At 31.7% G+C, this 13,033-nt stretch overlaps 1 protein-coding gene across 6 annotated transcripts in view; it reads right to left on the bottom strand.

The window, feature by feature from the left end:
* PLOD2 (procollagen-lysine,2-oxoglutarate 5-dioxygenase 2) overlaps positions 1–13,033 on the bottom strand; it is a 122,807-nt gene that overhangs the window by 37,952 nt on the left and 71,822 nt on the right. For 5 of the 6 annotated variants that reach the window (XR_012519246.1, XR_012519247.1, XR_012519245.1 and 2 more), the window contains exons 9-14: positions 10,673–10,798; positions 8,890–9,011; positions 7,425–7,529; positions 4,335–4,460; positions 1,656–1,797; positions 355–417 (exon numbers count right to left, since the gene is read on the bottom strand). Coding sequence is in view for 3 of the 6 variants with exons in the window: in XM_003930930.4 (XP_003930979.1) it covers positions 355–417; positions 1,656–1,797; positions 4,335–4,460; positions 7,425–7,529; positions 8,890–9,011; positions 10,673–10,798 (684 nt within the window). In the remaining 3 variants the exon portion in view is untranslated. The remainder of the gene's footprint in view (positions 1–354; positions 418–1,655; positions 1,798–4,334; positions 4,461–7,424; positions 7,530–8,889; positions 9,012–10,672; positions 10,799–13,033) is intronic. The other variant, XM_003930931.4, reaches the window with a different exon arrangement.

Genomic DNA, 13,033 nt, shown 5'->3' with positions numbered 1-13,033 from the left:
ACTGTAATCAAATCCTATTTTATGCCTACTTCTATCCTCTTTTCTCCCTTAAAAATAAAATAAAATAAAAACCTAAAAAAAGAATGAAAGAGACTTAGGTTTAACTTTCTCATCTGTTGACCATAAAATATAAATCAGCCCAAAGAACCAAGAGTTGACTGTCACACAAGACCCATGCCCAAGTCACAGAACACACACACACACACACACACATAAACAGATGACTAACTGATGAATACCAACATTTTACCAAGCTAAATGCAAATAAGGCTCTTAAAGAAACTTTACTGCTAGGCAATAGACTATATCAAATATTAAATAAACTAAAATAAATAAAATAAATAAAAATAACACCTTTGGGGGGCTGAGCATTTGGAATGTTTCCGGAGTAGGGGAGTCTTTTTCCCTTTGTAAAGTCTAAAATGAAGAGAAGCATTGTGGTAAGTTGACCTGTACACCTGCTCTCTCAGGTATTCTTTGGTAAATAAAAATAATAGCAGCTGTTGATCAAAAGCTAACATTCTGAAATGTCCTTCACAGACAACATGCAGAACTAGCAAAGCTTATAGCACACACAAAGAAACATCTCCAGCTCTTTCAGCCCTTTCTTTTCTTTTCTTTTTTTGGGGGTGGGGGGTGGGGGTCAAACAAAGTCTAAGCTCATTCCGTAGCAGAACTTTCATTAGACACATACGACAAAGGAAAAAATGAGTAAGAGAGGCCATTCCATGATGCGCTGTCAAGTCAAATTAGCCAAACATGAGCACAAAATACAATCACAAGTACTAAGGATATTCAATAATAACAATGCACATAGGTTTGTAGAGAAAACAAACATATTCAAACAACACATGCTTTGTTAAACTGAGAAAAAAAATACTTGCCAACTTTTCTGATTTTTCTTGAAATCGCAATTGCTTGTATAAATTTGGAAATCAAAAATAAAATACCCTATCATTTCTAAAACCAAAAATCATATAAATATGTTCTAAAACATATTTATACATTTTGAAAAATATTTTCTACTCATTTTAAGTTTTGTAATGAAAGTATATTTGTAGTGCAGCAGTGTATCATTAATATTTTCTTTAGAGTAAATATACTACATATCATAACCTTTCTACCAGTTTGGTGGTAAGAATCATGCTTTTTAAGAATGTGAAGTTAATAATAATTCTTAAAAGTTCATCTAGTTAGAGAAAATACAGACATTAGATAAATTTTAGAACAAAAATTGTCTCAAATGTGGAATTTAAGGGTATGGTAAGGGTATGGTAAGTATTATAATTTTATTTTATCAAAGCTTATCTAATTAATTTTAATTAGGTCAAGTTTTCACTACAGAATTTCAAACTAAAGTAAAGATGCATTCTTAAAAGAGCAAAGCTAATTTGTAACAAATTCATCTTAATTACAGAAATTCAACTCTGTTGCCTATGAATTAGCCTGAGCACAAAAACATTTTTCATATCACTTCTACAAGTAAATGTTAAATTATTTCCAAAATTGCTCCCAAATTTTCAACACAGCACCAAAAAAATTGGCTAGTACTTACAAATTAGCAAGAAAAGGACATCAAAACACAGTGAGAAACCAACTGGCAAAGCAAGCCATCTTATAAAAACATTCAACCAAGCCATCATTGCATATCTTACCATTTCTCTAGCATTTCGACAAAGAGCCATATCAGGATCCAGTTTATCACGAACAAAATAGTTCCTTTCATTCATCTCTGATCGGAGTGTCTTTCCTTTAATTAAGTACACATTAGCCATGTATGGGACATTCCATACTCCTCTGAAAGTAAAGAGAAGACATTCTTAAATATCAGAAATACAAACAATTTTAAGTTTCATTTTTGCATTTTTAAAATAAATGTTTTGTGTTTAGATTTTATACACATAAACGTGTGAATACACAAACATATTGAATGATATTTGCCCTATCTATATATGTGATTACATTGCATACATTATATAGCTAATGAGATTTAGGAGACAAACCACTGTCCCTTTGGATACATTTCAATTTTGGGTTGGTATCTGATTGGCATTTTTATTATAACTGTCATATCTCAATTAGTTGTTATAGTTAGACTATTATATTCTATTGTACAGAAGGTTTTTTTCTTAAAGAATTTGATAGCATGAATCATAACATACAACCAGTGCTGCACTACACCCAGTTCATACTGGTTCCCTAGAGTTAACTTTTAATGCCAAGTCCATGTTCAGTAATTTCACACTGGAAACTTGAAATCAGCTATGGTAGAAGGACTTACACGAAACAAATGGACATGCACTTTAAATCCGGGAATCTTCCACCTTCAAAAGCAGTTGTTACACATTTACCAGCACACCACTAAATATAGCCTAAAATTCTCCAAAATTGTTTTGTACCATTCATTAAGCCATCTTAAATATTATACAGAAAACTGAAAACATAAAGAAGTACAGCTGGGAGTATATGAATGCTGGGAGGCTCTTTTGCAATTCATTCTTTCCCACATCTATAGTATCACTCTGAACAAGACTCACTTCATAAAAACTTCAAGAGAAGTTTTGCCTATAAGGCTGTGCCTTGCTTTCAGAGAACATTAAGGCAAGATCTTAACCAAGGAAATATAGTTAGATATTAAAAGAAATATGATACTGTGTCTTACTAGACCAGCCTCAAAGAAAAATGCCTTAAGGAGTACAGCAGTCCCCATCTTATGTGAGGGTGATACATACCATGACCCCAGGGATGACTCAAAGCAGATAGTTCCAAACCCTACACAGAGTACTGTTTTTTTCTCCACATACATACTTATAATAAATTTAATTTATAAATTAAGTACAGTAAGACTAAGAACAATAATAGCACAACTATAACAATATACTATAATAAAAATCATATGAATGTTTACGCTTTCTCCATCTCAACATATCTTCTTATTTCCAAACCACAGGTTACTTAAAACCATGGAAAGTAAAACCACAGATAAGGGGAATTACCGTATACAATGTGTCAGCTAAATTCAGAAATTAATATCTGGGGAATTATTCAGTGTTTCAACTTATACACACACACATACATACACACACACACACACACACATACACACACACAAACACACACACACACACACAAAATGTTGCTCCTTCATGTAGCTTTTGGACATGAAGAGTATTCCATATCAAAAGCCTCCACCATATTTTTTTCCTTACACTTTAGACAACAATGATAGGAGGTTGGACAGAAAAACGCCAATGCCTAAAGCAACCTGAAACATGAATCTTCCATTCTACTTTCACAAACTTTCATTTTGGATGTGTCCAAAGATACTATCAGGTGTACTGTCTATACAACTCACGTAGAGTCAATACAACTGCACTGAAACAACAGAATATGATCTTACTAGTGTCTTCTCATCTACCATACATTTTAATTGCAGCTAACAAAAACCTTTATTGTATTTACATAATTCAAATTTAAGTTTTCTACACCACTTACTATTTCCACAACCAATACATCTTTTTACCACTCAACTGTTTGAAAAGAAATATGTGCCTTTTTTTCCCTAAATTTAAGGGCACATTCTTTTAGTACTGAGAGTGTATTTCCTCTTTTTAATCAGGCTGACATGTTTGAGAACTAAGGCAAAGCACATAATGTCTTAGTTACTCTGATCCATCATATGTATGAAAAAAGAATGACATTCTTCACCAATATTACTTTAGCAAAACTATTTCAATTGTAATTAGTTTTAAAAATATCAACCATTGTCTCTGAAATAAATATACATCATATACTTTTCAGCAAATATATTCCTTTCAATCTCTAGAAATGAAAATCTAATATTGGTGAAGGAACTTCTATTTAAAGCAGAATAATAGCTATTTCACAAAAAAAAAACTCATGTAACCAGGAATACTGGAATCTTCTGGCTGTCAGTGTTATTGTTGACTTAATTATAAATTTTAAAACCTATCAAAATAACCCTTAATTGTAGTCATTAAAAAGTTAGTAAACTAAATCCCCTTTCCAGACTTTTAACTCAAGAATATTACTCTTCTATCAACCACAATGTGAGTATGGTAACCACATATAATCTCTTAGTATTCCCCAAAGCAATGAGCTTGTTCCATTGAGGATCTGGGACTTTAAAAGCATTTTTTTTTTTAATACGAGTTTATATTGGTATTTCAGGATTCCAAGTGGTCTCAGGTTCTCAAATTCCCATTAACTACAAAGAAAAGAGACGAATACAAAAAAAGTTTCAAGTAATATTAACAAGACTACATCTTTAGATTATGGTATTTTATATTAAAATATTAAATCAAGTAATTTACACTCTATTTCCTTGAACAATGTCCACATAATCTTCAGATCGTGCATAGTATCCATCAGGACTCAATGCTCCCCAGAAATTGGACCATAGCTTTCCATGACGAGTTACAAGAGGAGCAATGATCTTCCTAAAGAGAGAAAGTGAGAGAGAAAAAAACTCATATAATTATTTATTTTTACATTACCACAGAATTATGTATTTTGGGCTTTGCATGACACATAACACAATAATGCTCATTTAACATACCTGCAGTTAATAAAAACAGAATAAGGATATTCTTTCCCAACATCTTTGCTTAAATAAGTATACTGCTAATTTTTAACCATATTTCTCAAAAAAGAGTAACAAAGAAGGAAAAAGTAATTGAAAATGCCAATGAATATATAAAAATGACTTTTTTTTTTTTTTTTTTTTTTTTGAGAGGGAGTTTCGCTCTTTTTACCCAGGCTGGAGTGCAATGGCGCGATCTTGGCTCACCGCAACCTCCGCCTCCTGGGTTCAGGCAATTCTCCTGTCTCAGCCTCCTGAGTAGCTGGGATTACAGGCACGTGCCACCATGCCCAGCTAATTTTTTGTATTTTTAGTAGAGACGGGGTTTCACCATGTTGACCAGGATGGTCTCGATCTCTCGACCTCGTGATCCACCCGCCTCGGCCTCCCAAAGTGCTGGGATTACAAGCGTGAGCCACCGCGCCCGGCCCCAAAAATGACTTTTAAAAATGCCTTGCTTACACCCAAAAGAGGGAAAGTACTTTAGTTTATTTAGTTTATTTAATTATAATTAATTTTATTTAAATTTAAGTATTTCAGAACCTATATTAAATGAAACCAAATATTTTCATTGTCACTGGGTGAACAACAGCCCCTGGTGCATTTAAGGTATTCAATTAGTATTTGTTGAATGAAAAAAAATGAATGAAGATTAACTGAGACATTTGTAGGTAGGCAAGTTTTCCTGTAATTAAGTCTCAAATTATTTAAGTATGTTTCCAGTTTTCCATGACTTTTAAAAATGACTTGTGATTACATTAGGTAGTCCCAGGAACACTGAACTTTCCTTTAAATATTTTAGAAAACAAATTATGGAACAACTATTCTCCACCAAAAAAAAAAAAAAAAAAAAAACTACTTCACAATACCTCTATCTTGTGAAGACCAGCCAGGCCCTTTCTATTACATGCATAAAAGTGAAATAAAATAAACACACATCATGCAAAATAATGAATTTTGGTTTATTCTTCCAAATTCCTACTAACCTATTAATCAGAAACACATATTTTGTTTTATTTTGAATACCTACAATATTGTAAATAATAACCTAAATTAGAATCTACATATATTAATTTGGGAAATAATTCAATATCAATAACTGACAATATCAAATATTTAATTTAAAAAGAACTTGTTATTTATAATCCCAGCTGCCTCCTCAAAAGGGTTAAACCAACAAATTTGGGAAACCAAAATCTATATGCTGTGTATCTCAATATTTTTGTGAATGAAAATGTAAAGATGACAGCTGAAGAACAACTCATATTATTATACAATTTAAGTAGTAAAATTTAGAGCAAGGGAGCAAACAGAGATAGGAAGAGGAGAAGCAAAAAGAGCTGATGAGAAGCTAGAAAGTCACATGCCCAAGATGTGTCACATCTCTTTCTCTACCCTTCAGTCAAATCTACTAAATCTCGCAACATTCCTGGCATATGTGAATAGCTTATGGAAACCACATGTTTAGATACAGAAGTATTACATAAACCTAAAATTTTTATAACCAACAGAAATCCATGGAGACATAGCCTGAGTTTTACTCTTTAAGGGGGAAGGGCCCCAGATGGCAGGTAAGTTCCTTATGAGGGAATTGGTATTTCTTTTAGAAAATGTTTAATATTAAGGAGGATATATGTCAAATACATAGCATAAATTCATTAGTTAACTAAGATAATAATAAATACCTAAATCATAGAGCCATAAAATGAAAATATCTAAATACTATTAAAAAGCACATCTGCATTACACACTATAGCATTTCAATCAAATTAAGAGAAAACAATGCAAATTCAAGAAAATAGTACTGAACTAAACTAGGTTTCAAGAGTTACAAATCATATACTATCTCGTGTCTCTAGGGTATCACAACTGCTTTTCCTTGCCAAATGATCAAAACCTCATTCATATGCTTTGGAAAATGACCTACAATGTATAGATAGTTAACTTAGAAATTAAGCATCTATAACACAGCTATACAGTTGGGCTATATATACAGATTGCTACAGAGAGGTCTTAGATTTTGAAGTAAAAACTAAATTCTCAAATTCACAAATTCTAGTGACATATACATATAGATATTATATATAGGGTGAGTTAATACTATATTTCCCAAGTATTTTTACTTTGCAAAATAAAAACAGTCATTCTAACATTTCATCTGCTCAACATTCTATTTATTATGAGAAATAAAGATGTTAAAACATGTAGTTACAATACCTGGCACTTAATAAGACTTGTTAAAGGTAGCTCTTAGCAGGAGTAGTAAAAATATTATTAGTAATATTAGCAGTAGTATTGACAAAGATTAATATCATTGTAAGTTGATATACATGGTGTCTTTTTCCCATGTCATTTGGGTTAAATGAGTAAACAATCACTGTCCAATGATAATTAGTTCAATAGTAAATAAAGCTACAAATATGAATGTGGGGTGATTTGTACCTCTGAAATTTCTTTCTGATACTAAAGACTACAACTCTGTATGCAGTAACTATTTTGGTCAGAAGTTTTGAGAAATTCTACTTTAAAAATATCTATAGAGGATAAAACAACTCTAAATTTTAGTGTCAGATATATCATAATTTCACCTAGCTTTAAACAGCAAAATAGGCCAAGTAATTGTATTCGTGATTATAACTAACATTAAATAGTTGTAGATGGTATTCAGGTTGTTTTCTATGACTCTTTTAAATGAAAAATAATTAAGTAGAGCATAACTAAGTTCTCTCAATTTACTAAACACACAATAACTACAGTATGTTCACATCAGTATGAAAATGATCATTTTAATAATAAATTGATGTTGAATTTTTGACAGTACCTGTTTTGTTCAATCAAAATTTTTAAAGTCCTTGGATTTGTCAAAACAACATCTGCATCCACACTAAAGTAATAATCACAATTTTCATCCTGACGGCAAAAGTCCCTAACATTGAAAAAGAAAATAAAATAGGCATGAGATATCTTTAATCTTAAATTTCAAAATGGTCAATTTAACATAGGTATTCACAGGGAGATCACCTCCAAAATTTTAGGCCAATTGCAATATATTTTTGAGCCACTAAATATTTAAGTCATAAAACATCCACATATCAAAATGTTTTTGCATACATTACACACACACAAATACAACTAATATATCCCACAACTCAGTTTGAAATGCATGTTGGAGATGTAAGTATATGGCTTTTCAGGTATTAATATTTTTAAAACTTGATTTGCATGATTTTTCTAAGATAGTTATTCCTCTGCCTTCTTACCACGGCCAGTGACTATGTTTGCTTTCCGTGGTACAGTCTGTAATGTTATCATCAGGAATATCAAGGAACGAACAACTTGAGATACCAGATGACATTTGGGTTATCAGCTTCCTACCTCTCAGCTCCCCTCCCTCACTGCGGGTCCCAGTTAGCACTTATTGCTGTTGTCAGTGTGTGTCTCCACACCACATTTGTTCCAAGCAACTGTCACACAAAATACCAGACAGGAACACTTGGTACAATCATGAAAAAAATTAAAGAAAACGTGTTTTGAATTTGGACCCAGAGGATTCTCCAATGAATAAATTACAGAATGATTATTAATAACACCAGTTTGGTTTTTCAGAGGCCTATTTTCTATCTATCCCTACATCCCCAACCTAGTCAGAATCCATCCCTCTGGGCCTTCAGCTTCCACAGCCCAGGCATGAGGGTTCACAGTAGATAAGACTAATTCCTGATGAGAATGGCTCATGTCTTCACCTTTTTATCAGAGGCTCCTAACATACTTGCTGGCATATTCAATTAACATTCATTGAATAAATTATTGTTTTTACGATTACTAGAGTTTATTAGTAGAATGAAGTATTATAAGGGCTAAACAAAAGGCCTACAATACCCCTTTTTAGTTTTACAGTATTATCTAGATCAGTGGGTAACTGGAGAGTGAGAGCACTCTTTTTCCCTCACTGTCTAAAAACACAGTTTTACCATACACAACTTTCAGAGCATACACTTAAGCCACTGCTATAAAAGTCATACTATTCATTTATTTGCATTTAAAAAAAATACTGATCTGTAGTTTGATTAAATATGTTAACTCATAGCCATTTTAAAAAAAAAGTAACTTCTACAGACCTTTATGTGTAAATACATACACAGACACTGTCAAACAGTTAGCTACTGCTTACACAAACACAGACAAATAGTCTGAGACACCCAAATATGGCATAAGAATTTTATTAACAGTTTATTTTTTCTTAAAGTTTCTTTAGAATAATTTAATTTTAATTTATTAAAACATACATTCCCATGTTTCTGGCTTCCGCTTGACTTAGATTTTCTTCTGGTCCTACTATTTTTATAGTTTTGATTTCATGTTTAGCTTTATCAAAAAATACCTTGATATCCTTTTCATGATAAACTTCCTGTAAAATATTTTGAAAATCAAATATTAGAGAGAAAATAAGACAATAAGATGACTGGAGTATTCATATGTAAAGAGTGCTTCATATTCAAAGTCGTGAATTCTACAAATCAGATAGTCAATTACACATAAAATAATAACAATATTAAATGTCACATGAATAATCTTAAATACATACTTCAATATTCTTAACAGAGAATATGCTTTAAAATTCTGTCAACATCTACTGCTATACAAATCTTTGTATAAATACTTAAATCTTTAATAGGTTCTTGCATAAATACTTAAATCCTTAATACTATAAAATGTTTCCAATTGGAGAAGAAAAATATGGCCTGTAGCCTGGAAATCTTAGATATGTGTGGTAAAATATCGAGAAAAAAATGTCTATTAAGCATAATAGCCATCAATCTGAATTATAAATTTAAATAATCACATTTTACAAAATACTCTTTGAAACCAGAGAATAAAGTAAATGGCCATATAAAAACTTTTTTATTTAGCAAAAAAAGGAAAAGTTTAAGAATATTCTATAGACAGATTACTGGAAAAACCATCAACATAAATGTTACCAATTTTAGTGTGATTCAACTACGCTAAAATTCAGATAAGATTATCTGTCTCCATCATAAGAGCATTTCAGAGATTTTTATTTGTCGAGTCTCTAAGTTTTCTGAAAAGCTGTTGCTTTTTTGCAGATTGTTAAAATCACATCACATAAAAGCAACATAGAGTTAATACTAAATAACAGAAGATAAAACAAAAAATTTCTCCATCAAGGATTTTAAGGCCCTATGAAAGGAGGGAAAATATAAATAAAAGACAATACATAAAAACAAAATAGTTTAGTGTAAGCACATGTATTATAACATATTTTACAAAGCAAATGCTCAATTTTTTATCTCTTTGAACCTATTTAAGCTGGTTTTCTGCAAAGTTAAAATATTCTCTAGAAAATGCGAATAGTTAGCTGACATGTACATTAGGAAAAATGAATAATTGTAAACAGTATTAGGACAGAAGAGAGAAAATTGCATACTTCACAGCTATTGAGTTTTTCTAGACAATGTTAAATAACTGTTTTAGTAGAAAAGAGATAAATAACTGAAAAAAAATTAACAAAAAATCTCTAAGTTTAGATAATATGTGGGAGGTATGTAGGGAGGCTCTGAATATTTTTGAAGAAAATGACAGTATCAAAATCCTTTGGGGAAGAGCATGGCATTGTGTGCTTAATCAAAACAGTACTCTATCTGGAAACTGTTACAAGTTCTGATGATATGTTATTGTCTTAAATTGCAAACTATTTAATGCTAATTCTTTAAAAGAAAGTATCAGAATTAACCCAAAGGCAAAGGGATTTAAGGCCCTTTTATGGCTCCTGTATTATACATTAATTGAAGCTATATGATGATGGCTAATGTTCAGCCATTTTTGATCTACAGAAACTGGTAGTTTCATGTGGCTCATACCAATATTTTGGTGCTAGTCCCTAGACTCTAAAATCCTTAGGTCCTAAAAAGGCAGGGCCATAATTACTCCAAAAATCCTCCACTGAACTTAGCCCAGTGAATTTTATTAGACACAAATTAAATAACAAATCATTCCAAAAAAGACCAAAAAATCGTTTTTACATAAAATATTCATTTCTCAAATACTTACTTTGTTATGAATAAAAAGTTTAAGAGCTTCTTTTGGGTAATCCAGTGTCAACAATATGTCCAGAAACCGAGGTAGAAAAGGGGTTGGTTGCTCAATAAAAACACCTATTGTTACATTTGGATGGACCTTTGTTTTACATCAAACATAAAAAAAATACATATCATTAGCATGGTTTTACTTTAAATTGTATTCAATCTTAATCAGCATGACATTAAAACATGCTAGGATACCAATTCAACATAATCTGCTAAATTTGAATTGCCCCTTGGCAGTTCTCTAACATGTGAAACAAATTTTTGTGCCCCCACTCCCCACCATCAAAGTCATTTTACTGAATCCCATCTTGGTTATGAGTTAGGTTTAAAGATGAAATCATCATATTTATTACATGAACGTAATTCATGGTACTGCCTACACTACTAGTCAATGCTTCCTTTAAAATAGTCCTTACAGAAACTTCTTCACATCTGAAAGCTATTTTGAAAGCTTCATCTAAGAAACCAAATACTAATTGTGTTTCCTTTTTGTGTTCAGGGCTGATAGCTATTTTCTTTCATTAATAATAATATCTCTTTTGTTAATGTATAATTTTAATATATTTTCTTAAGTTCTCTTTAGATATGTTTTAGTGTGGAGTTTATCCTACATTAATTGCACAATTTTTTTTTTTTTTGAGACAGAGTTTCGCTCTTGTTACCCAGGCTGGAATGCAATGGTGCGATCTCGGCTCACCGCAACCTCCGCCTCCTGGGTTCAGGCAATTCTCCTGTCTCAGCCTCCTGAGTAGCTGGGATTACAGGCACGCGCCACCATGCCCAGCTAATTTTTTGTATTTTTAGTAGAGATGGGGTTTCACCATGTTGACCAGGATGGTCTCGATCTCTTGACATTGTGATCCACCCGCCTCAGCCTCCCAAAGTGTTGGGATTACAGGCTTGAGCCACCGTGCCCAGCAACAATTTTGAAATATACATTATACATGCCAATCCGCATGATGGGCAATATTTAGCAAAAGGAATGAAAATTCCTGGCTTGAAAGACTTAAAAGTAGCTGGGGAAGACAGAAACATAAGTAACACCCATGTAAGAGTGTCATTACCAGAAACCTATGAAAGACTTGTTTTTTAATGTCTTATTAAAGCTATGGAAATCTTCCAGAAATCTATGGAAGACTTGTTTATAATGTCTTATTAAAGCCATGTCTTAAAGTCTGAACAAAGCAATTACAGATGTTTTTAAATACCTTATACGTTAAGTGTTGAATTAGTAACCTCCTTCCATTTTTTTCACACATGGTACCTCACACATTCCTCCATTATCTGTATAATAATATATGCTCTCATAAAAGTACACATTGTCCACTATCATTACTTCTTTAGTCTGTCCATTGATTCACTTGCCCAAATACATATTAGTAAATAAATAAATACAAAGAATTTAACACAATCATCTACTCTCTAGTATTTCTCGATTTAACAGGAAAAAAAATTAAAAATAGATCGCAACTCTCCTTTATCAAATGACATGATACGTTTAATTTTTATAAAGCCTTAGAAGTTATTTTTCCAAATTTGCATGAGGAAAATGAGATTTAGAGAAATTTAAATAACCCGGAACACATATATGTGTAGGTAAAGTGCTGGGTTTTGATCCACTACTTCACCATTATTAATCTAAGTTCATGTTTATATAATAACAACAATACAATAGTTAACATTTATTGAAGGCTGACTGCTTCGTATATGTATATTAAATTTACACAAATAAAATATCATTTATATATTCATTATATATATTCATCATATATATGTGTGTAAAATTTCATTTAACATTCCTAACAACACTCTGAGATAGCCGCTATGACTTTACATACAAAGAAACTTGCCTGTATCTCACATCTAACATTATGATAGGCTTGGGATTTAACTACATACACAATTTTAATTTTTATACCCCTATTGAAAAATAATTGTATATAGCACATAATTTTATTGTGCATAATGGAAAGAATAGCTTTCTTTTCTAGCACATTTTAACAAGCTGTAAGACAAAATAGCTTAAATATTAAATTATGTACTCCTACATGCAAAAGGAAAAAATGTTAATACAAATATTTTTCTAACTTTGCACCAGAAAGTTTATATAAAAGGAAACAAAACAGATAAAAAGTATTAACTCGCCCCTAAGAAGACAACATTATTTTCAACAAAATATCAGGATAAATTTTTAAACATCTTTATGATGCGGCTTCATTCAGAAATATTTTGGTATGCTTTCCAGATAGGAAACAGTTTGCTATCTGAGAGCCCAGCCAAAAATCTTACTTTCAAGTAAAATAGGGCTCTATTCATAAGTTCCTAC

Source organism: Saimiri boliviensis, chromosome 9, assembly GCF_048565385.1.
Source record: "Saimiri boliviensis isolate mSaiBol1 chromosome 9, mSaiBol1.pri, whole genome shotgun sequence".
In the NCBI taxonomy this organism is placed as follows: Eukaryota; Metazoa; Chordata; class Mammalia; order Primates; family Cebidae; genus Saimiri; species Saimiri boliviensis.
Note: the sequence above shows the minus strand (reverse complement) of the source record. Positions and strands in the feature narration are given on the sequence as shown.